General features: G+C 39.1%; 1 protein-coding gene and 1 long non-coding RNA gene across 2 annotated transcripts; both read right to left on the bottom strand.

Moving 5' to 3' along the window:
- Positions 1-4,729: 4,729 nt before the first annotated feature.
- On the bottom strand, positions 4,730-12,171 carry LOC139148944 (uncharacterized). The gene is made up of 3 exons (XR_011556044.1): positions 11,625-12,171; positions 6,359-10,208; positions 4,730-4,950 (listed from the first exon to the last, which is right to left on the bottom strand). It is a non-coding gene; the product is annotated as an uncharacterized lncRNA (long non-coding RNA).
- A 2,330-nt stretch (positions 12,172-14,501) lies between these two features.
- Positions 14,502-22,957, bottom strand: LOC139148933 (malignant fibrous histiocytoma-amplified sequence 1 homolog). Its single transcript, XM_070720388.1, has 3 exons — positions 18,967-22,957; positions 17,008-17,031; positions 14,502-16,484 (listed from the first exon to the last, which is right to left on the bottom strand). Exons 1-3 carry the CDS (start codon positions 22,781-22,783, stop codon positions 16,174-16,176), a joined length of 4,152 nt encoding a protein of 1,383 aa, XP_070576489.1. The 5' UTR covers positions 22,784-22,957; the 3' UTR covers positions 14,502-16,173.
- Positions 22,958-24,474: the final 1,517 nt, after the last annotated feature.

The following is a 24,474-nucleotide window of genomic DNA, read 5'->3' as shown; positions in this document are numbered from 1 at the left end:
TACTCGCAATACTTATCAGAGATAAGCCAAGGCTGCGTTCCAAAAAGCAATTAAGGGGATGGAGGAATTCACAGTGATTCGACAATTTTGGGGGTAGTAGAGGGCGGGAACTTGAAAGTTTTGCTCTGCCTATAAGAGGGACCTGAAAATCACTTGGTTCCCTGTTTTTACGATTCCAAGGTTCCATGGTTAATTAAATGAAAATTTAATAACATCTTAATGTCATCGAATTGTTCTAGTGTTACTAATAATTAAACAAGAACTACAACCATTTTGTCGCATTCATTACGTTTGTCTAGAAAAAATCTAAAAATCTATGAATTCTCGTTTAAAAAAACCCAAGTAGGCCTAGTATCGGGGCAGAAACTGCAACTGTTGATAATTTTTTTCAATATTTCTGTGGAGTACATCAAATACAGTTTCTTGCTGTCTCCCTACAATACGCTGAGACGCACAATGTTCAGTTTGTCGACTAAAGCATGCATATATGAATATTGGGTGATACAGAGTCCAGACTGAAAGTCATTTGTCAATGATACAAACGCAGAGTACACATTCACAGGCTGTGGTGGCAAGCTGAATAACTGAACAGTTCAACATGCTGTAGGAAGTAGAGAACAAGAATGCAGTTGCCTAAACTAAACAAAATTATTGTCAAAATTATCACAGTTAATACTGCTACTGCCTACGGGGAGTGTCACTGTCACTCCATACCGGCAGTGACAGAGATGACTCTAACTATGAAGAAGCTGAAGAAGAGTTTGGGTCATGTGACGCTCATGACAGTGAAACGTACTTGCCAGAAAGCAACACGTGGAAGACCAGGAAGTGGAAGACCAAATATTAAAGAAAAAAGGTGGGGGTAACCATGCTTGATTTTCTAAATTTTCACATTCTCATCGTAAAATAACACTAGAAGTAAAACTTTGTACAGTAAAGACTCTAATTTAAATGAAAAAAAATGTGTGAAATGGAATTATTTTAATTTTACCAAATTACCATTATTGCACTAAAATTTTACAGAGATTAAAACGGTTATTTGATGAAATATTTTAAACTTCCACGTCAATTTTGTAAAACTTACAAGTTGCATCTAGTGTACCCAAGAGTTCACAATTTGGATACTCTGTCATAATCATTATTTTGTGTGATCTTCAGCAGTTGCCCATTGGCCTGGCCAGATCAAGTTGGATTATCTCAAGTCGGCTTTGACTGTGGATAAAAAAAGTCCACTGTGTTTAAAATGAATCAATTTAAGAATTTGCCCTAGGAATACGGCTCTACAAACTGCTAATAGCAGGTAGTGTCGAACATCCGCAAGCAGAACTGCCCAATACATGTTTAGTTTTCCTTTGCGTGCATCCCTAATGAATATGCGGCTACATGATGATTGGAGGGGGAGGGGACTTGAAAAGTTTTGATCATATAGACGGGGGGAACTTGAAAAAATTTTGAGGGTATTGAGGGGGACCGAAAAAATAAGATTTCAATCCTGATTCCTCTAGCCCCTCCCCAACCGTTATTGTGAACGCAGCCCAAGACTTTGAGACTAGTTATTCAATGATTTAATTCCAGTAAAAAGTAATTACTGCAAGAAATAAAGGGACAAAGTCGGCCATTTTCATGAATTTTGTTTGATGCAAGATACTACTTATATTGTTTGACATGTTGAAAGATACTGAATAAATGGGTGACCATGCATATATTCGATCCCAGTTTTACAGAAATTAAATGAAACCAGTGCAAAAATGAATTAATAGTCATGACCATTAATTCATTTTCGCAATGATTTTATGTATCGTGTCTAAAACCGGGGTCGAATATATGCATGGTCACCCATTCAATCAGTATATTTCAACAAGTCAACAAAATATGTAGTATCTCGCATCCAAAAAAATCATGAAAAATGGCCGACTTTGTCGCTTTAAGAAATGTCATCCTTTGTTTGTCAATCCAATGTTCACTCCGCTTACAGTTACACTTTCAAGTTTCAAAATATGCTTCAGTGATTTCGGGTCAAAACGAGGGCGAATGATATACTTTGTGTCAAATGACTCATTGAGTTTACACCAGACGCCCCGATAAAATTTTATCCACAGTGTAGATTGTCTTTCGAAATACCTGAAAAAAAAAACAATTCAGAGCTCTAACAGACCTTACGTCGATTTGAGGCACGGATACTGGACAAAATTCGCTACGAATAATAGTTTTTATGTTCGCCGTATGCAGTAACTGCTGAATTCGGTTCTGTTTGTTTACAATCAAGTTCAGTAAACTTCCTGCTTGTGATAACCCCGGGTGATAACCATTTAAACCATTTTTCTTCTCCAAGTCAAAATGGCTTACGACTGCGATTCGTTCTGTACCATGTAGACGACGTATGTGATGGTTGATACCAGGGAGACGCCACTGAGAAAGCAAGCCGCAAACGTTGTTGCATTGTTCCAGTAACGCAATGTCTTCCTGTATAACCCTTTGGAGAAGCAGTGACACATAGCAACATAGGTCTCCTGGCCTTCATCAGCATCGACGTCCACGGTTCCAATTAGAAACAATAGGAGGGCGAGAAGGAGTTCCAAAAAGATACAGACAACCATGCTAGCAATAGCAAAGTGCCATAGACCTTCAGAGATATCGTTGTTGCCGGACACCAACAGAGAGACAAGTAATCCCATATGAGTGATGAAAAGAGCAAAAGCGAGAATACCCGCACTTGCTATCTTCATTGATGCGTATTTGTTTATCCTCAGACCAAACTGAAAGAAAGAAACGCAACTCAACACATTAGTCAGCATTCAAATAAACCGCCCCTGAAAAGGGTGTTGCCAGATATATTATGAAGTGACAGATATGTTAAAATACATACATACATACATACATACATACATACATACATACATACATACATACATACATACACACACACGTCTGTCCTCAAGAACAAACAACACGTAAATTCAGATATCAACAAAAAATTTTGAATACATCACAGCTATGATGTCCTTGTGGCATATTTCGATCAAGTTTCTGTTGGTGATTACGTGAGTATCAGTTTATCTTATTGTTTATTTATTAGTTTTTACCGAGCATATGTCTGTAGTGAAGTTAAGAACATTCAGATGTTCAAATTCCTACAGACGCAATATTTTGGTGCAACAACAAGATGACATCCAGTCCGTGCTCTACCTGCATAACCTCTCTGTGTTAAAACTACAAGTCACCCTGCATTGCAGTGAAACCACAGGGAACTTAGTAATCTTGTTGTTGTTGTTGTTTTGTTGTTGTTGTTGTTGTTGTTGTGTTGTTGATAGTGGTGATGATGATGATGATGATGACGATAATAAAAAATATTAAAAAACAATGTCTCATTCCTCGCTGTTGTTTGTCGATGTTGTAGATAATTGTAAAAGAAAACCGTAATCGTGACCAAAAAACGACGTAGGTCGCCCAACGTCACTCCTGTCCTACTATACATATACTATACTATGTATAGTAGGACAGGAGTGACGTTGGGCGACCTACGTCGTTTTTTGGTCACGATTACGGTTTTCTTTTACAATTATCTACAACATCGACAAACAACAGCGAGGAATGAGACATTGTTTTTAATATTTTTATTATCGTCATCATCATCATCATCATCACCACCATCAACAACAACAACAACAACAACAACAACAACAAGATTACTAAGTTCCCTGTGGTGAAACTAAACTCGTGACAAGAAAAGACGCCATCAATTTGGCTGAACTTGATACTAAGCTTAAATACTGTGCTACAGTGACTACAAAATGGTATGGTATTTGAGATGGTATTTGAGCTTACAGAATAAACAATTATTTAACAATATGATTTTTTACCCGGCGTTTTGGTTCCCCGTCACACTGCCATTCGTTTTTTGGATCCAACTGCTCAATCGGGAATACGTCTCCACGTTCGGGTAAAACTACGATGTTTGTTTCCCTGGATCTCAAAAGGATGGTGTTCGAGTCGAGACAGAAGAGGTCTCCTAAAAATGTGCGGGTAAGTTTGGTTTTTGGAAGCCATATCTTGCTGTTCATGACGTACGGTCCATGCGCCAGGACGCCGCTTACAGTCAAACCAGTAGCCGTATCTGGGCTAACTTGATTGAATTCGGCCATTGTGCCTAGCGTCGCAGTCTGTTTGCTGCACTACACAGATCCGAAAAGATCTCCCAGTCTGCCAGGACCAGAATATCTGCGAGTATTGCCAAGATATACATGCCTAACAGACTTTCACCTTTGGCTGAGGAACACAATACTGCTATTGTGTACCTTCAAGGAAGCGAGACCTTTGCCTTCAGCTGCCATGACAACGCAAAAAATAGTTGTATACATTTTCTTTTATTCGTTACGGTCTGACAAACAGGGAGTTTTATCGTACGAAAGCTGTGCACTCGGATGACTAAACGTAAAAGACTACAAACGGTGTGTACATCGATGTGCCAGCATGAAAGCCTTAGATACCGACTTTGTTTACGAGTCGAGCATTGAATTAGTTCACACTATGGTCTGAGTCAAGTGACCGACGAATACTTTGTCATGCGGAAAACACAGCCATTTTCCATCAATTTTCGCTGAAAACGCCATCAAATGATAATTTTGAATTCACAATCCTCCCAAAATGAAATCTATTGGCAAGCGTAGACCACCTACATGCGACACGCACTTGCAGCAGAAATAAACAGAATGGACCATCAGAAACAAAATTCCATTTTGTTACATTGTATTTATGTCTTTATTGAGTGCTAAATTAACATACAATTGAAAACATAATATCTATGGAGGTAATCTAGGCACATGACACAGTGTTTGGCAGAAGTCATGAGAGTAAGGAAGTTTGACGAAAGTCTAAAACTGCCGTATACTTGAATGTTTTGTCATGCCATGTCACATACTATCAAGTAAAGAAAGAGCTTGTCATAGAAATCTTACAGTTATGCTCAACGGAAAGTAGACGATGAGATTAAATGATACCTTACTCAATTACTAATTTACATCAGACACTTTATTTCTAAAACTACACTAGTACCTCACAATATTGCTTGCGAGCGGCAAGTTCTCAAAGACAAGAATAACAAATACCAGACCTAAATGATTCCTTAACATAACAGTCGCTTGCCTGCTTCTCTGCCGACATGAGTGCCTTATCTCTTTCCACTGGTTTATTGCCGTAATCTTATACCACGATACTAATTACACAGCGACAAAAAGACAACTGTAAGTTGGCTGAAGCATGAAGTAACATATATGCCTCTCAAAGAGATATATAAAAGGCAAATAATGAAACATCTTCATCATTCATGAATCAAACGTTTTGTCTGAAAAGCTCTTGCAAAGATATCTTGAGACAGACAATAATTATATGGTTTCTCTGGTTTGGCGAGTAAATCTTGTAGAGGATTATACAAATCTGTAATTGACCCTCATCAATTTTGAGCCATTGAATAACAGATAGACAAAGTCTCATTTGATTGGATATAATAAACACAAAACGTTAAACATCCCAATCAAATGTACTTGGAAGAGTATGCATGAGAATAGTTGCACCACTGTTTGACTGCTAGAAGAGACACACAGAACAGTGGACACATAGACAGTATTTCACATTAATCATCAGTAGCTTAGGTAATTGTAAAGTTGGCGATATGGTACATAGCTAGAGACCCCCATGCGTGATAACATTGCCAAATTAAGTCAGTTTTATCCAAATGTTTTTGTCCACACTTATCTTCACTCTAGCACAAATTACAGAGTGGCAGTTGATTGTAACATTTTCACCACCATGGTTTGGCAAAATACCCATTGTTATCAATCGTAAGTGTGGACCTGTTTTACAAAGAATTAGGGGGGTTAGGTCGAGGCATTTTCATACAAAGAATTAGGGGTAATCTGTTTTAAGGTATTTTAGTGTCAAAGAAAATGAAAATTGGCAAAAGCAGAAGTCATGATTTGAAAGATTGAAAAATCCAATCTACTTGACACTTACTGAGCAGTGTCTCAACAATGTCGGCGGTCTACCCCGGCGATGACGTTCATTTCAGCAAGAACTACAGTTGTCTTTTTGTCGTTGTGTAATTAGTATCGTGGTATAAGATTACGGCAATAAACCAGTGGAAAGAGATAAGGCACTCATGTCGGCAGAGAAGCAGGCAAGCGACTGTTATGTTAAGGAATCATTTAGGTTTGGTATTTGTTATTCTTGTCTTTGAGAACTTGCCGCTCGCAAGCAATATTGTGAGGTACTAGTGTAGTTTTAGAAATAAAGTGTCTGATGTAAATTAGTAATTGAGTAAGGTATCATTTAATCTCATCGTCTACTTTCCGTTGAGCATAACTGTAAGGCGTGTAAGAACACACAAAGGGTTCTCAGAGTACACGGAACTACGCTATAGGATCTTTTGATTTTACTTTCTGTGCTTCAAATTACAACAAATTTCGAATATCTAAATTTGAGATACGGCATCTTGCCTCTGTGTGTGAGCTTTGGTGTTGGCATGCATGTACCAAGGAAGCCTTTTTTATTTAATTCTATTTAAAAAGTCGTTTGTTTTCTAAAACAGTTCAAGTTGTTTCACTCTGATGGCACTGTGAACGCTTCCTTAATGCGATGACCTATTGTGTGTCTGTTTTCATTTATTATCCGAGCAGTCACAGGAAGCATGCGCTGAAATGTCACGGCCACTTTCAGCGTGATGTCTACTTCGTGCCTTTCAGCGATTTTTATAAAACAAGGCATAATTTAAAACTATTTTAATCAAGTATATCTGTTCTTAAGCAAGTACACACCTAACTGTTATTAGTAGCTGTTCCGCTTTTATGAGTTATCTAGTTAACACCCCATATACACTATCAGTCTGTAAGCTCTAAGGGACGGACCATTAGATCTTGGGAGGGGGGTGGTCAAAAACAGAAAAAAAAAATTTTCAGAGCAAAAAGTTAGGAAAAAAAAATCTTCAAACTAGTTTGCAAAATAAAAAAAAAATCAGAAGACAAAGGCGTAAAAATCTGCAAAAGTCTTTAAAATTTTGAATTTTTTTTTAGATTTTACCGACAGAAAGCAACTTTCTGTATTTTTTAGTACATCCTCCAGGCACATTTTTAATTGTAATTTATACATTTAGAGTGACTGTATCCCTTATACTGGAAGTTGTGATTATCTTAGCTTTTCAGGACTTTTGTATTCTGATCACTTGAAAATTATGAAATTATAGAGCCTGTTTTCTACTTGTTTCCTGCGTACAAACCAAGCAGGTACACTAGGTAAAACATTGAAACTATGGTATGGTTGTCAAGACAGAAAGTTGTATTTGCCTTTTAAGATCAAGGTAAACAGATGCAGGCTACATCAGTTTCATTTTTTTCACAGCATTTTATTGCAATGATGAATGCAAGAATGGCTGAACAAGTAGAAACACGTCAATAATGATAAAACAACATATCAAGTAATTATGTATTATTTTGCCTTTAAAAAGGCATTTTCAATTCTTTTTTCTCAAAAAACAGACTCAAAAAACAACAGCAACACATGTTTTAACATTCAACAATACACTACGTAGAATGCCATCTATCCAACAAATCCCAACACAAAAACACACAAAAGGGTTGAACTTTGAAAGTTACTCGATAACAAATACTAAATAAATCTGCATGAATAATCGTTTTGTGTAGCAAATTTCAAAGAAATTGGACAAGCCCTTTCAGAGAATACAGATTTTTTTACCATGAATGGCATAAATTGCCCTAAAAAGACAAATATTGAAATTTCAACACATCTATACACATCAATCAATTTGGACATGCTGTTACAGCGAAATAGATGTTTGATCAAAAAAGTGCATCAATTGCTCTAAAAACACAAATATGCAAATTTAACTATATTATTTACCTTATTTTAGCTTCTCAGCTTGTCAAAGTCAATTGTAAATCATGAGATATGCATGATGTTTGGTGGGGTGAATGTAGGCATTTCACCACGCAGTAGAAAGGGAAGCCAGGAAACCAAAATAGTCAATTTTCAAAACTTATAGGAAGCTACTGAGGAGCAAGAAGACCATGTTTCAGAGGAAGATGTGTTATCCGAAAAAAATGCTCCCCAAGTGCCACCAAATAACACCATTTTTATCTCTATTTTCAAAAGCTCCAACGGCAGGAGGGGGAACCCCCTCCTGACCACCCCCCGCAAAAATACTCCCCAAGTGCCACCAAATAACACCATTTTAATCTCTATTTTTCAAAAGCTCCAACGGCAGGAGGGGGACACCCCCTCCTGACCACCCCCCGCAAAAATACTCCCCAAGTGCCACCAAATAACACCATTTTAATCTCTATTTTTCAAAAGCTCCAACGGCAGGAGGGGGACACCCCCTCCTGACCTCCCCCCGCAAAAATACTCCCCAAGTGCCACCAAATAACACCATTTTAATCTCTATTTTTCAAAAGCTCCAACAGCAGCAAGGGGACACCCCTCTCCTGACCTTCCCCCCCCCCCTGACCGCTTCGTGGCCGCTTGTGGTGCTTGGCACCACATCTTTGCCCTCTTTATCTTCAGACAGCGACGAACTAAAAAAAAATTATAAATCTGAAAATTTACTCTGAAAAAAAAAATTTGCACAGCTAATCTCAATTGGAAAAAAAAAAATTTCAGAAATTTACAATAGTTAAAAAAAAAAATTTCACAATTTCATTGTGACCACCCCCCTCCCAAGTCTAATGGTCCATCCCTAAGCCAACTATTATAGTAAACTGATCCGGTTGTCAAAGTCATCATCGGTCAACATCACAAAAACATGACTGTACCGATAGAGCTGTATTCGACATTGCATCTAAGTGCCTGCTACAAGGTTTATCGATGGGAAATATTTTGAAGTTGTCAAAAGATTGTCAGAGTCAATCACCGGGCCAAATTGTACAGATACTTGCAAATGAAGGCCTTGTAACACACCTGAGTACAAAGCATGAAACAGCCCTATTTCACTGAAGGTTCACAGCCGTCTTTGTGTCATGACGCAGGCCATTGCAACATGTTCATCACAAGATCTGCATTCTGTCTCACATAACGCTGATTGTTTGGCTGCTCATAAATAAAAAGTCTTAAACTGAGGGATTCTTTTAAAAATGGATTCATGGTGCAAAATTTCATTCGTAAATTGGACCAATATAAAATGTGCACTAGTCCTGAAATCTACACCGGCAATCGTTCACAGGGGATTGTATTTTAAGTGGAAAGTAAATAATAAATCAAATGATATAAAAATTAGCTTCAACGACAACCACGTCTGAGTTTATATGAAATTTTAGCAAAAACGAAAGAAATTCATGAAAATAAAATTACAAAGACAAAATAAACCAATCTGTACATGACACTGTGTAAACTCTCTGTGTCACAATTATGAATTAAGATGAACGCTAAAAATAACTATTAAGCCAAGGCAGTATGTAAAATGCGCATGATGAAAGAGCGAATAATGTTTATACGTTTGGGGGTTATGTCCTTCAATAGTGGGCACGCAAACTTTTATTAAAACCTGAGACAGTTTGTGAAATATAATGTTATCGTCAGCAGTCAACGCCTATAGAGGAACGAATGAAACCAGTGAACGCTTTCTCTAGAATAGATCACTGAAAATAAAGAGATACAGTAAAAAGTTTGATAGCACTTTTTAGAGAATTATTCTCTTTGTATTAATCTTCACACTTCGCAAAAATGTTGCGATCTGTAATACGATTGTTTTTATTCAAGTTACACATGCGTAGTGGACAAAAGCATAACTAGGTTTTGGTCGCGGATGCGTTCTGTACCAAAATCACCACATATACAATGGTTGACACCAGAGATGCGCCGCTCAAGAAACAAGCTGCAAACGTCACCGCATTGTTCCAGTATCGAAGTGTTTTCTCATACAGTCCATAGCCGCAGCAGTTACACATAGCAACCTTGGTTTCTTGGCCGTCGTCTTCATCAATGTCAACGACACCAACCAAGTACAGCAACAAGGCAAGGATTAACTCTAAAACGATACAGCCGACAATCGCTGCGATAGCAAACTCCCGCAGGCCCTCTGAGACAGATGTGTGATCTGTAACCATTAAACTGACGACCAAACCAATGTGGGTAACAAACAGCCCAAAATCTAAAATACCAACAGCGGCAGTTTTCACGGTTGTGTAACTATTAAACACACCATACTGCGAAAGAAAACAGAGAGAGAGAGAGAGAGAGAGAGAGAGAGAGAGAGAGAGAGAGAGAGAGAGAGAGAAAGATTACTTGAGTGATTTTCAATCCTAAAATAAATATACATTTATTATATTTAATATACATAAACAGACAGGAGTCAAATCAGTATTGCTAGCCTTGAACATCTGTGCATGATGATGATGATGTCTGCAACTAAGTATCAGAGGAAATCTATGATAAGTACACTTTATTAATTCAGGAAGCGTGCAATAAAAGGTAAGCCGATCAGAATATGAATTGAAGTCAGAGGTACAACGAGCTGATTGGATTTCTGTCTGTCATGGTTTAATGCACAAAGTACAACGTAGTAATATCGATTATTTACTTTAAGTTGCACACTGTTGCCATGCATTACGATTGTAATGGTGGTTTCCTCGTGCACCGTGTGTGTGTGTGTGTGTGTGTGTGTGTGTGTGTGTGTGTGTGTGTGTGTGTGTGTGTGTGTGTGTGTGTGTGTGTGCGAGAGAGAGAGAGAGAGAGACAGACAGACAGACAGAGACAGAGAGAGACAGAGAGACAGAGCGTGCATTTATGACATTATTGAAACTTAGGATAATCGGATTAGCACAATTTTTCAAGAATTTCAGAAATGTGAATATTACACCACAATGACTTACCATCTTTAAAATTGCACTATAATTAGCGGTGTGTGCAAAGATTATTGGTAAGAATCATTGAATGACAATATACAATAATGCTTACCTAGGCTAATGCAATATTGTTCAAAAAATATGAAAAATATTTATATTTGAATCAAATTGTATGAAATTGTCTATTCTTTCTTCATACAAGCTCTTATCTCGATTTGTTTCTTTTCCTCAACCAAAATGAAGTTTTTTCCATGGATTTACAGTTTAGTCAGTCAGGGTCATTTCAAATGTGCCATGAGTATATTGAGTGTTTATTAAGCCCAAACCGACGAAAGGGTAAGGGTCATCTCAAACGTGCTCCGACTAAAAGTCCTCAATTACAGACATTTCATGCATTTTGTCTCATTTCTCAAACATTTGCACAAAAATAAAAGTTTTTCATTGAAATGAATCCCATCAAAGGGATATACAATAATCGACGTGTTTTTGTATGTTTTGTTTGATGAAAACAATATTTCTATTTTACACTATTTTAGCATTTTGTAAAATTTAAGCTATAAATATTTCGATTTCATCACACTTTTGCTCATAATTACTCTCATGTAATTCTCCCAATTAGGTCAAATCGTGTTTAATATAAATTATAATTGCATATCACATAGATTATCGGTGCTTAAGAGTGAACCATTTGTGAACCATTGTTTTAACATATGGGACGTCAACACCCATAACCAGGCACGTGTAATAACATAACAATGTTTCAAGTTTTTCCAATACCTTTCTCGCTGGTTCGCCTTCACAAAACCACTCTATGCGTGGATCTAACTTCTCGATAGGAAAAGCTCCTGTTGAATCCGGAGTTATCATTTCGTTTCCTTGGCTTGATTTTAAAAGTATCGTCGGTGGATCCAAACAGAAAAGTTTGCCCATGATTGCACGTGTAAGGCGATCCCTCGAAAGCCAGATTTTGCCTTTCATGGCGTACGGTCCGGACGCCATGGTGCCGTTCACGAACACGCCACTCTGTTGCGAAGCGTCGACATTCGCGTTCAAAGGGTCGAGTTGCATCGGTTGTGGGGAAACTCGATTAGTTTGCTCCGTCATTCTTGCAACACTCTCTTCTGCTCGTAAGTACGATGTGTGCAAGATTACACCGACTGATAATCAGGTGACTGATTCAGGAGCTGTTTGAAACCTAGCTGCTCCTTAAGAGACACCAAAGCTGTTTCTTGCAGGTTTTTTTTCCCCGGAAGTACATGATCGATATTGTGAGGCCTGACCCTACAAGACCTTTAGGTGCCATGGCTACACAACGTAAACTAACCCTGCGTACAACAAAGAAAAGCGATCGTAGATACCAAGCTGTCAACGGAGATAAACAACAAGTTTTTTATTGGCTTGTTGAAGGTAATCACTCGGAATTTCTTCTAAGTAAAGATATTTATCATAATTTGCGCATTGTTTCATATTTGTTACGAACATTCCTGAATTCCTCACATTTCCCTTTCATTTGAAATATTGTCATGATTTCTCTAAAAGACGGACAATAGAGCGAGTTTATGACATCTTTTATGGCGAAAGACTCTAGAATTTGGTAATTTCTAACATTATTTCACGCTTTAATGTAATACATGTTAAACTGGACCATTAGCTTTGCTGTCTTTATCCGTAGACAGTAGAGGGGGTGTCTATACTTTACAGACCTTCCATAGAATCAAAACATATTTCTGGTTGTTCAAGTCAGCATGCTGGTTACCGGAGCGACGACTGGCGCGATAGCCAAGAGTCCAAACAACGACATGCAGGTAGTCCTGGAGAATTTTACGGACTATTATTCAACATGCAGGGTTATTCATCGGAGAAAGGAAATATGCATGGGTCCAAGGAACGCCCCTTTTGACCATATATGGGCATATTTAGATTACAGGTGACTGTACACCTTTAGTTTCTTGCAAGTGGAAGTCTATGCAAAACTAGTATGTCACTGTACTAACATATCAGTAGGTCTGAATGTGTTCACAGAATGTTGTTGAACAAAACAGACTCTTAAAGCTAGCTAGAACTATTTTCAATATTTTGTCTTTACGTTTCCTGGAGATTATAGTCGGATGGGATCAAATGAAGTGCGATATCACGATTTTAAGGGGTTGTCAACTCAGCTCCATCAGATTGGTAGCCGGATATTATCAGCTGATCTATCTTTATATTGACTAATATGAGTAAGGCCAAAAAGAAGAAATGTTTCTGGTACGGCCTTTCTTTAAAAAATGGTGTGGCGACGCGAATTTTTTTATTTTATTTCCAGAGGGAGGTGGGTCAGTTTTATAGTGTTATCAATATAGTCACATATATACTGTTCATGCAGTCACTGATCATGCGCCCCAAAGAATTGTCTTACGCCACCAGTGTCCAGTGACCCTTAAACTTGATTTATAGCTAGCTGAAGCAGTACGTAGTTTGCCGCGGCCGCCGGCCACAGAACAGGAAAAAAGGGTGACGCGCTGTTGTTTAAGTGACGCGCGCGCTGACCAGAAACATTTCTTTTTTTGGCCTAACAAAACAACTTTCAGAGTAATAACAACATTATTGAAGAAAGCAAGAATATCAAATGAAATAAAAAATTCAGTTAAATTGAAATTGATAGATTTTTGTTAGGCAACATTTATTGCTTGTCAATGCTTGTCAATCGAAATACAGAATTGCTCGCCGTCAGTTTGAGGGCGCTATTACGGCTCGAAATAAATCGGTTAAATCAACAGTGACGGCCCACATATTCATATAATATTCAAACTCTTTTGTTAAAATGTTTTGTCGAAAACCATGGCCCGGAATTTATGTTTAATACCTTAACATTTTTGTCGTTTATTCTCAGCTAGGCGACTGATGCCGTATGTTGTGGGTTCGAATCCGATTGAAAACTATCTGTATCACAAAGGTCCTATAAAAATATTTATTACGGTAAGTAAATCTAGGACCTAGGGTTTTTAGAAATGATGAATGTGTGTTGCTTCTGATAATGATTACCAGTTTTCATCAAATCGTATACCAGTTTCTGTTTGATCATATCTTGACTTCGTCAGTGTAGGGTATTAGGGAGCAGTCATTATTTACGGCCTAGGAGGGGGTCGGAGGAATTTCTTCTGAAACTTCGAAATTTCGAGTACCCCTCCCCCTGCCAACCATGATAAATTTGAGTAACCCCCTAACTTATAAATTTTGACTGACCCCCACTTAGAAAAGTTAAATACCAATGCATGTATTTGTAAAATTTACAAAAATACAGCAAAAGTAAAGACCTTTCAAATCCTTACGTACCCTGCGAGACTATCATCGGTTATCTCATGACAGTTGAAAAAGGTGAAACCAACAAAATGAAACTCAAAGTGACAACAAAATACAGATATAAAAGCTCATGCTATAACCAGTATCCGACCATATGGTATTGTTTACTTTGGGATGGGCAAAAATGACAGAGTTTTCACTAGGATATCTGACTGGGCAGAATTTGAAAGTACAGGGGAAACCACACCAGAGGCTGAGGAGAAAGCATCAGAGGGGACTCGACTGTTAGAACATCCCAAGGGGAGGGGAGCACGAGAGGGGGGTTCCTCCTCTGGTATCGAAAATTTTGAGAAATTGATGTGTGTAATGGTGCAATTTGAGAGGTGTTTCAATTTATTTTGCACTCGGTAAAATTGTTTGAAAATAACATTGAACACTGATATTTTTATTACATTTTTTGCATGATCAGTGTTTGAGTCACAATATTCAACAACCAAACAATGACAATACATTTTGTGAAAAACAGTTCTCAGTTTGCCAGAGACTGAAGACCAAAGAATATGCAGGAATGGAAAATCCGTGATCTTCTTGTGTCTCATTTCTCCATCTGCCAGTTTTTAATGAAAAGCCTGAATACGGTATGGTTAAATGTCTGAATGGTCAATTAAATATATGTTTCTGTGATAATAAAGGTGTGAATTCACAACAGTTCAGTTTTGTCCTTGATCCTGTGAAATTTTTGAGAAATGATGTGTGCAATGGTGCAATCTGAGAGGAATTTCAATTTATTTCGCACAAAAATTGAGTAACCCTCCTTTTTCCTCTCCACATTTTGAGCAACCCCTCACATTTCTCCTACCCCCAGGCCGTAAATAATGACGGCTCCCTTATCTGTCTTCTATACTTCAGATAAGGCATTTCATTCATTGAATAGAGACGTGCTGTGGATCTTACATAAAACGGTACATTTTGCGGTAAGAATCTCACCTAAAACATGAATTTGACATACTTTTGAGAGATACCTATTCATGAATACAAACAAACGGCTTAGAATTACCAAGATCACATGTAGTTCATTACCGTGGAAATAAGTAAATACTGTAAAACTGTAAAACTATGTACAGCTATACTGTAAAACTCTTTAGATCTATAAACAATTGGTATGCATAACATACTTGACGCAACCAATCACAATTACTAAGTGGCTGTACTCTGAAAAGTACATGTGTCTGAAATGCTTTGTCTCTTCGTATGTATTCTTCTTCCTGTGTATAATTGTGGTTGGATAAACTGTAAATAACATGCCAGAGATAGAGATCTCTTTCTGGCCCTGGCTATAAGACAAAACTCGATGCAACTATTTTTCCTGACTTCACTGCTTTTCTTCCAGTTGCAATGAGTTAAATATCCTGAGTCGTACAATTCAAATTGATCATCCAGTGTTTGTACAATAACGTGGAACTCATCAATTAATTATCAATGTTAAATGAGGAAAAATTCCAACACTCCAACCATTCCCTGCCAGCCTGAGCTACAGCTTGTTTGTCAATATTAAAAAGAAAGGAAATTTTACAAAGTAAATGCAAAACAATACAAAAATAGCACTACAGGATAAGTGGCGATATAAAAGTTTCAAAATCAGTACATTGTAATGATAATATTAATATTCCAAGGCAAAGACTCAGTCAAAGTAAAAAATCCTCATCTATAAATATGATATCTTGATTGATTAAATAGAGATCAATTTACCACCAAGATTACGTTTTACCTGGCATAAGTGGTGCATGAAAAGTATTTGAGCAGTTTCCCGTTTGCTTTTGATTTTCTGAGAGCTCCCCTTCAACTCTTCCATCGCCTTTAAAGGCAATAAATGGTGACTCCCCTGAAAACTTAGCAATTTCCAAATATTTGAATTAGTTTATCACGATCAAACAACATATAAATGGTGAAAGCAACCATTCTTTGCATTTTCTTTTGAAGCGTCTTCTATTCTGGTTTTGGGGAATTTAAACAGGAAACTCACATTTCAGAATAACAATGCATCTCAGTTCTCTGTAGTGAGGTCCAAATTATCGATATCGATCTGCGAGAGTTCATTTGCGAGACGTTGCTCTCCGATCACCTTGAGGGCGTTAACCATTTTATCGATCTGCTGCGTGACCAGTGCGGGTGACTGGATCCGGTCCTTCCATCTCTGCAGAAGTTGCCAAAGTTTGTCTTTCTTTCGCAAGTTTTCTTGGTTGTCAATGTCATTGACTTTATCAAACGGTATTCCAAGATGTGGAGCCAGGTCTTTCCACTTCGCTGCGTCAAATTTTGAATGAATAAGATCCAGAGCTGTGGCTACTTCTCTCCCTGGGGGATATATGGACAAGGCAAGACCATTTATATGTTGGGTTTGGTAGGTATGTTGTCAGAGGACATTGTTCGTAATATACTATTACAGGATAATGGATATTCTCCATTGGTAATTTATGAATGAATTCATTTATGTTTCAGGCCTGTCAGATCCTTACAAAATCTTCAATTATTTTAATCTGGCATCAAATACGACATTGTGGATAACATCAATAATCATACTGTTGTTGTTTACCTCTTTTGCTTTGACATAGAAAACAATCCCTATTTTGACGTCAGAAAGATTTGAAATTACGCGTAATTTTTAACAGTGTTCTTGCACAAAATAAGAAACAAAAGAAAGATGGTATAGTGTGCCTGTGTTTTCTTTAACGGAAGTCTTCATTCTTTAACAATGGAAACATTCGAGGGCCCTGGGGAAGATAGCATCTTTACTGAAGCTTACCAGGCTACCCTCGTTACATGTAAATAAGGTTTAATAAAATAAAATAAAATAAATTCATAATTTCTTACTACTTACTTGCGACAACATGACTGGCAACTTCTGTAAAAGTAAAAGAATGACATTTATCAGATTGAGGAAGAAGAATTTAAATAGTTTTCGTGACGGCTTTTAATGGAATACACTTTTATACATTGTTGTATGGAATCGACTCCAGGGAGAATATGAATGCAGTAATTGAAGCCCTCGGGCCGTACGTCGCTTCTGTCGTGTTGGCTGTGCTAGCGCGCTACACAGCCAGCACGAGAGAAGAAGCAGGCACATGGCCCGCAGCGCTACAATTATTGCAATTGGGAAGAATACCACTTAGGCCAGAAAGAAAAAAATAAACTGTTCATCGGAATCGCCGCTTCTACTTTGCCCGATTTGGGTTTCTTTTTATTTCGGCAAATTCATACTTCTGCATTGCAAATACTTCAATACCGTCGCTGGCTACGCCCTACACGTACCTTCGTCGGGTTTTCGCGGGCATGTGGGATTCTGAATGAGACTGTGCAAACACCGACTGTATATGTAATTCCCTCTGTTATTGTTGAGAAATATAGTGTCGAATTCAATAACCAGTATAAATGTATCTTATATGTGATATTTCTGGTTAGCCTAAAAGGGGAAAAGATTATTTTGCCTCGTCTGCATCCCGGCAAAACAGTCCGAGGGACCACGGTTACCTATGACCTAAAAAAATATTAAAAATTCGCTCGGCTCACTGATCTACAAATAACTATCATGCTGGGTAAAAGTGCACAGATGATATCGGAGTGTAAAAGGGCATAAATCTGACATGGCCTTACAAGTAAAACTTTGAAAAGTCATCTATCCTCATTTGCAGGCTGTAGTCAGCTGACAGAGAGACACTACTTAATGTCTCAAGGCTGCAATTATTTCTCTACATCTCATTATTTGTAATTCCTACAGCAAAGAAAAGTTTCGTGAAAACAAATTATTCTCACAAGATATATCATATCTTTTTAATAGGTCTTGTTTGATAAAGTTTTGGGTTGTCACCATTCATCTTTGCTTTTTCGTGTTCTCCGAATGAGAAATACTCTCTTTGCGCTGTTCTGATATCATAAGTCAAACCAAGCTATGGTCTATTGTCAAGCTTAGGGAGCGTTCAGTTTTTACGGCCTGGGGGGGGGAGACCGGCAAAATCTTGTCGGCGGTGTTCAAAAAAATATAGACCCCCCCCCCCTGCATTTTTCGTCAAATTTCGTCAAATTTACCCGCATGGTTTGGATTTGAACTCCGGTACGCGGCACACTTTATTCGTGTAGCAGAAAGGCCAGTGCACAAACTTCTCAGCCACATCCATTGAAACGTCTGTTAATTAGGACGACTGTAAGGCAATTTTTAACTTCATTTCCATAGACAACTTATGTCCATGGACATTGTATAAAGTAAACTTTATTGGAGTGGTTCACCATAGGCAGCCCTCCGGTTAAGAGGGTCATGGGCCATAACGTAAAGTCAACTTTATTCTAGTGGACCACCAAAGGTGGCCCGCCGGTAAAGAGGGTCGATCATGGCTATTGCATAAAGTAAACTTTACTGGACAGGGCTGCTGAAGGCGTGCGGCCATTAAGATTGCCGTGGGGTATTACATAAAGTCAATTTATTGTAGTGGGCCGCCGCAGGCGGCCCGCCGGTAAAGAGGGTTCATCATGGCCATCGCATGAAGTAAACCTAGTTGGAGTGGGCCGCCAAAGGCGTCTGCCGGTTAAGAGGGTCGATCATGGCCATCGCATGAAGTAAATATTGTAGTGGGCCGCCGAAGGCGGCCCGCCGGTAAAGAGGGTCGATCATGGCCATGGCATAAAGTGAACTTTATTTTTGGTATTATGTTTTTGAAAATGTGGTGACCCCCCCTTTCCTACCAGTGAAAAAGCGATGACCCCCCCTTTGCGGATTCCAAAATTACGATGACCCCCCCTGGATTTTGCCAGCCCCCCCGGCCGTAAAAACTGAACGGTCCCTTACCTTCTCTTCTGTGTGGACACTCCTCGAAAATTTTCACCACTTCACCAGAGTCATGGGGAAAAGGCCTCCAATTGTGTTGAGCTGAGCGGTGTTCCTGTCGACAATCCACACCTGACGGACAGATTACCTTCAAGGCGATGGAATACGTCAGCGAGGGCCAGGTTATTCGGATGCAGTCTCTAAGCTGGTCTATGAACTGCTTGTTGAGGGTTTCAAAAGTGTTCTCAAGGTCGCCAGACATTGCAGTTTTTATCGAAAGAGACTTGGCCGTCCCCGTTCGTTCACCAATCATACCAACCAGCATTGTGGTGCCATTGAATGAAGCGCGGAAACTGTCTTTCCATTCCTGTCTGACATTTTCATGAACAGTGCAGACAAGCACGCTCATAAGCCGTGATGGACAGAACCATGGAAACTCCACCTGAGTTTCCAACAGCGGCTTGAAGTTCAGCGGAGCAATCATCCCTGTCTTGAGGTATCCTGGGAAACGTAACACCCTCGGTGATTGTTCGTCAGTAACACCCTCAGAGTGAAGGAAAGACCCTTCGTTTCCTTTCGGATTCACCTCGTAGCAAATTTTGAAGCCAGTCAGAACATCACACACCAAAGACATAACATCCGGGTCCAGTTCCAAATGGCCAAGGATGCATTCTCGTATGACATCTTCGGATAAGATAGCTTTGTTGTCGAAGGTTTCCCTGACAATAGTGAATTTGGTACCTCGATAGCCGGGAGGGAAGCTGTTCACGTCGAGCAGTTCAGAATGCTCCTTTTCAAAGATCGCCTGCAGGATATCTTTCAAGAAATCTAAGTTGTGGAAGATATAATCTTTAAGGCTTGATATCCCGTCATAATGTTGAATTACACCGATTCGTTTCAGATACGCGATGACGTCATCCATATCCTGCTTTGCGAGACCGACTTGATTTCCGATTTCTTCAAATTCTGAAAGGGTGAGTCTCACTCTTTTCAGCTGATCGTCATCATCTCTCGTTTCGATCAGATGTTTCTCAAACTGTAACAGTTTGTACACATTTGGAGCGCTTCCATTCCTGTACAGAGATGAGATGTTTATGGGCAGTAGCTGTTTCTCCTTGTCTTGGAAAAGCTTGCAAATTGTGTCCCTGCACTGTTTGATGTTCTCCTCATACCGACCCTTTCCGATGACAACGACTTTTGTTGGAGAAGAAAACAAAAGCAGTTCCTTGCGTTGGCGCTGTTTGAGCTCGCCGAAGAGTTTCTCCAAGTTCTTTGCGATGTCATCACAAGCGGTGGTCACTTTGGTTTCCTCAAGTCTATCAGCATGGGTACCAACAACAGCAACGACTATATCCCCTCCAATTGAAGCAACGACGCCTTTCAACCACACTCCAACACAGGCCTGAAAACCATATATCTGATACTGTTGTAAATTAACAATGATCAGGTAGAGGGAATTCATCGAATAGAAAAGTGGACATACAGAGTTAACATTACCAGTACCACCACAGTAAGTAAGCTCAACATCGATACTGTCTGTAATTGGCCAAATGGTTCGTTCCATGAATGAGAAATTATTTCCTCCTCTGTTGTATTCATCTTTTGTCACTTTATCGGCCGTTCTTGGCCTCTCTACTATTTTAGAGTAGCCATTGTCGTTCATGGTAGACTTCTCTGTCTTGTTTGCATTCATATCACCTGTCTGTTCTCCTTGCCCGCCGTCTTCACCATTTTCACTATTGTTCGCTTCTCTACCATTCTCTTGCACACCGTCAATGTCGCCCGGTTTTCTGTCACTCATCCTGAGGAACTTCTTCATAAGATTTGCTTTGCCAGAACCCTTCGAGCCAACTAGAAATATCTTTCCTCTGTCAATCTTGCTAAGATGAGGTGCTGTCTTCATCTGTCGAATCATGTCTGTCAACTTTGTCGTTTCAGCAGAATGTGGAACGTCTCTCAACAGGTTGCCGCCGATGACGACATCCGTCCCAGATTTCTCTTCCAGGTTTGCCAGTGCGGTTGGTAAAAAGTAAAGCTGATTGTCCGATATATTGACCTGTTTGAGACTCTTGACGCTTTCAATGGCCTTGGGTACAGATCTCAAGCAATTTTCACTGACGTCCAAAGTCTGCAGCTGTTGTTTCGTTCCCTGAGTTTGTTTCTTCGTGTGAACAGTGTGTATTTGGTTTTTATTGACACTTAGTTCCCGCAGGGTTGGATGCTCGAACACATGCGCCGGAACGACAACAAGTTTGTTTCTATCAAGTTTGAGAGACTGCAGATTCTTAAGTTCGTTGATTTTTTCTGGAATCTCTTTCAGTTTATTACCGCCCATATCGAGCTCCTCAAGGCTGTTACTGGAAAGACATATTTCCGGAATGTGTACGATTTCATTATCCTTCAGTCTTGCATGTTTCAGCCGCATATTGTCGAGTTCAACATCACCACCATCACAACATTGGATGTCATTTTCAACTGCCTTGCCATCAACAACAACTGTGCCTCTACCATCGGGTAGTGTCGCATCTTTAATCTTATTACCAGATAGGTCAATCGTCTCCAATGTTTTCATTCTGGTGAGATGCTGTGGTACATATTCCAGATTATTCTTCGATAGATTTAGTACCCTCAAGTTTTCCAGATGCATGTCACTGGGAATGTTTGATATTGTGTTCCCTTCCAGATCTAGAACTTCAAGGTGTTTCGTTTTGAACAAACTTTCTGGAAGAGATACTATTTGGTTGCCCTTAAGGGAAAGATTCTTGAGGTTCTTCATTTTGTAGAAGTTAATGTGTGTCAGGTCTTTTAGGTCGTTGAAGTCAAGCTGCAATGACTCCAAGTTGGGTTGCTCTACTTGTTTCGGCAAATGCGAGATCTTGTTGTTCTTGGCAGAGAATTTACTCAATGGCATGTTATTGAATGGGACTTCTGCGATGTCCTGTACATGGTTTTGGTCGCAGTATAAAACCTTCAGATTTTTGAGGCCTTTGAGCGAAGAAGCGTCGAGTTTTTCGATTTGATTGTTTGTGAGTACACACGTTCTGAGGCATACAAGTCTGCTAAAAGTATCTGGTAAAACCTTGATATGATTACCTTCGACGTTGAGATACGCAAGCTGAGACAAAACAGTCACGATTTGCAAAAATCCCTTTCCATCAGACGTAACGTCGATATCTATGTTTTGGTTTCTCAGATCCAAGTGATTAATTAGTTTGAGTCGTGAAGCGATGTTTTCAATGACTGTGGCAGTTAGAACAGGATTTTGTAAGTTGTCTGCTTCGAGTTTCAATAAGCGAAGTTTAACAGGCAGGTCTGACAATGCGGTCAGACCGCGTGAAGTCAATCCGTTACGACTCCAGTCTAGACATTGCAGCTTCTTTAAATTCGAAACATCGACTGGAATAACAGATAACTTGTTGTCTGCGACAAGAAAGTTTCTCAGATCTGGCAATGTAAAGACGTCTTTCCATAGTTTTGAGAATTGGTTTTTGCTAATGTCGAGATGCTGTAACTTACAAGCCATTCCGATTCCAGATATTGCCGTCAAACTGTTGTCAGACAAGTTGACGTAAGTTAGATTTGGTAACTCGAAGAACTGGTAGGCTATCCAAGTGAGACGATTGTGACTCAAATCTACGTACCGTAATCCACTGAGCTCGATAATGTCTTCTTGTATGTCATTTATGAAATTATTGGACAGATTTAGAGTTTTAATGTCAGTCCTGCTTTCGTCCACGAGCTGGTCAGGTACAGCCGTAAGACGTTTCTGAGTTTCAACATATTCTGGCTTTGGAACAGCAATGTCAAGTCCAGTAAATCTAGAGACTACTATTCCCATGGTCGTTAGTTCTTATCACAAACCCGTCATCTACTGGCCAGCTCCCTGACAATAGAAATCACAAGACGGGGCGTTGTTCTCCACTTTACTCGCCACTGCTACCTTGACAGTGATGTGGAGCGACTCTCAAGACTCGATTTTGCGCCATATCCATGCATGTTTAGGGTTCTTTGCCTAATATGAGAGAGAGAGAGAGAGAGAGAGAGAGAGAGAGAGAGAGAGAGAGAGAGAGAGAAGACAAAATTTAAGCTCCTGCACAGTCGCTCGAGAGCTATTCAGCTCTGGGACTATTCGCCCCATAGACGAGTGTACATAAGCGAGAAACAACCCTCGCTTATGTACACTCGTCTATGGGGCGAATAGTCCCAGAGCTGAATAGCTCTCGAGCGACTGTGGCTCCTGTTTCAGTAGGGGCTGCAGCCACTTTATCAATTAGCTAAAGAAGCCTTTAAAACTTGGCAACATGAAACAAAGTGATGTTAGATATGTCAAAATATTGTTGGAACACCAACTATTTAGCTTGTCAACAATGCGTCCGCGTAAGAGGCACTATTATTGATTGCATTTGAATTCTAATCCGGACCACAATCCAGTTGTCAACGATAACGATGCAGTCTACACGTGTAAAGGTCGATTCAGGCTCAATACTATGTATCAACATTAGAAGAAGAATCTGTAGTACCCATTAAAAAACAAAACCAAACAACAATTTGTAATTTGTAAGTTTCCACCCATTTTAGATTACACATTACATGATGTCTTTATTTTTATAAGTCTGTATCAATTTTTAACGTTTACGTTTGTAAGCTTTTATTGTGTTTTCTATGTGATTCTATTTGTGTGTCTTATTGTATATATGTAGGTGAAGCGAAAGAAAAATTTCCGCTAAAGGACAATAAAGTATAATCTAATCTAATCTAATCTAATCTAATCTAAAAAATCGTTAAAAGTTAAAGCTTTGCCACTGGCCATTTATATATTTTCATGGTCCCTCTACGGCATATTGTATTTATACAAATTTTAATATTTGAAATTTACATCAGCTTCTAACATTTACAGTAGTTCATATTTACTCATCAGAGCTATGTGATCAGAGACGCCGTGGTGTGGTAGCTTTGCTTACAGGTCAATGTGTAGCTAACGGCTACCCATCTGATTGGAGGCGTAGCCATCAACAACAACAACAACAACAACAACATCAGCAGCAACAACAATAACAACAACAACAACAACACACACACACTCAGCACTAGGAAAGTGGTAACTCGTCAATGTTACTTCTTGATACAGTTATTAATCTCCACTTGGCCTGCCGTTTCCAATAAAAGACGTTGATCAGATCGTGAATCTATTAATCAAAATGTCAACATGTCTTACCTCTACAAGTAAAGTGATCTTACATTTAAACATGTTTTTTGATGTTGGCATGGAACCTGTCGTCGCCAATTTTTACACATTTCTACTTGAAATGTTACAGAATGTATTATATACACATGCATGTTGATCGGGTCAAATGGCCGAGTTGGGTCAAATGATTTTGTTTGGCGAGGTAAATCATTGAAGAATTAGATCATTTTCGGTATGTAATATTACAGCGGCCGAAGCGATCAACTTGCAGACGATATGTGCCGACTATGACAATGTGGTTTGACAAGTCCAGTAGACACGAATTGTTTACAAATGATTAGTTT

Source organism: Ptychodera flava, chromosome 14 (genome assembly GCF_041260155.1).
Source record: "Ptychodera flava strain L36383 chromosome 14, AS_Pfla_20210202, whole genome shotgun sequence".
In the NCBI taxonomy this organism is placed as follows: domain Eukaryota; kingdom Metazoa; phylum Hemichordata; class Enteropneusta; family Ptychoderidae; genus Ptychodera; species Ptychodera flava.
This window is presented reverse-complemented; position numbering and strand designations above follow the sequence as displayed.

What these genes read in the sequence shown, in the direction of transcription:
- LOC139148933 (XM_070720388.1), bottom strand. Translation starts at nt 22,783, where the DNA reads ATGGGAATAGTAGTCTCTAGATTTACTGGACTTGACATTGCTGTTCCA. An exon ending in GTGTCCACACAGAAGAGAAG is followed by an intron (nt 17,032 to 18,966) that starts GTAAGGGACCGT and finishes TTACTTTTACAG; the next exon opens with AAGTTGCCAGTCATGTTGTC. An exon ending in TGCCAGTCATGTTGTCGCAA is followed by an intron (nt 16,485 to 17,007) that starts GTAAGTAGTAAG and finishes TATATCCCCCAG; the next exon opens with GGAGAGAAGTAGCCACAGCT.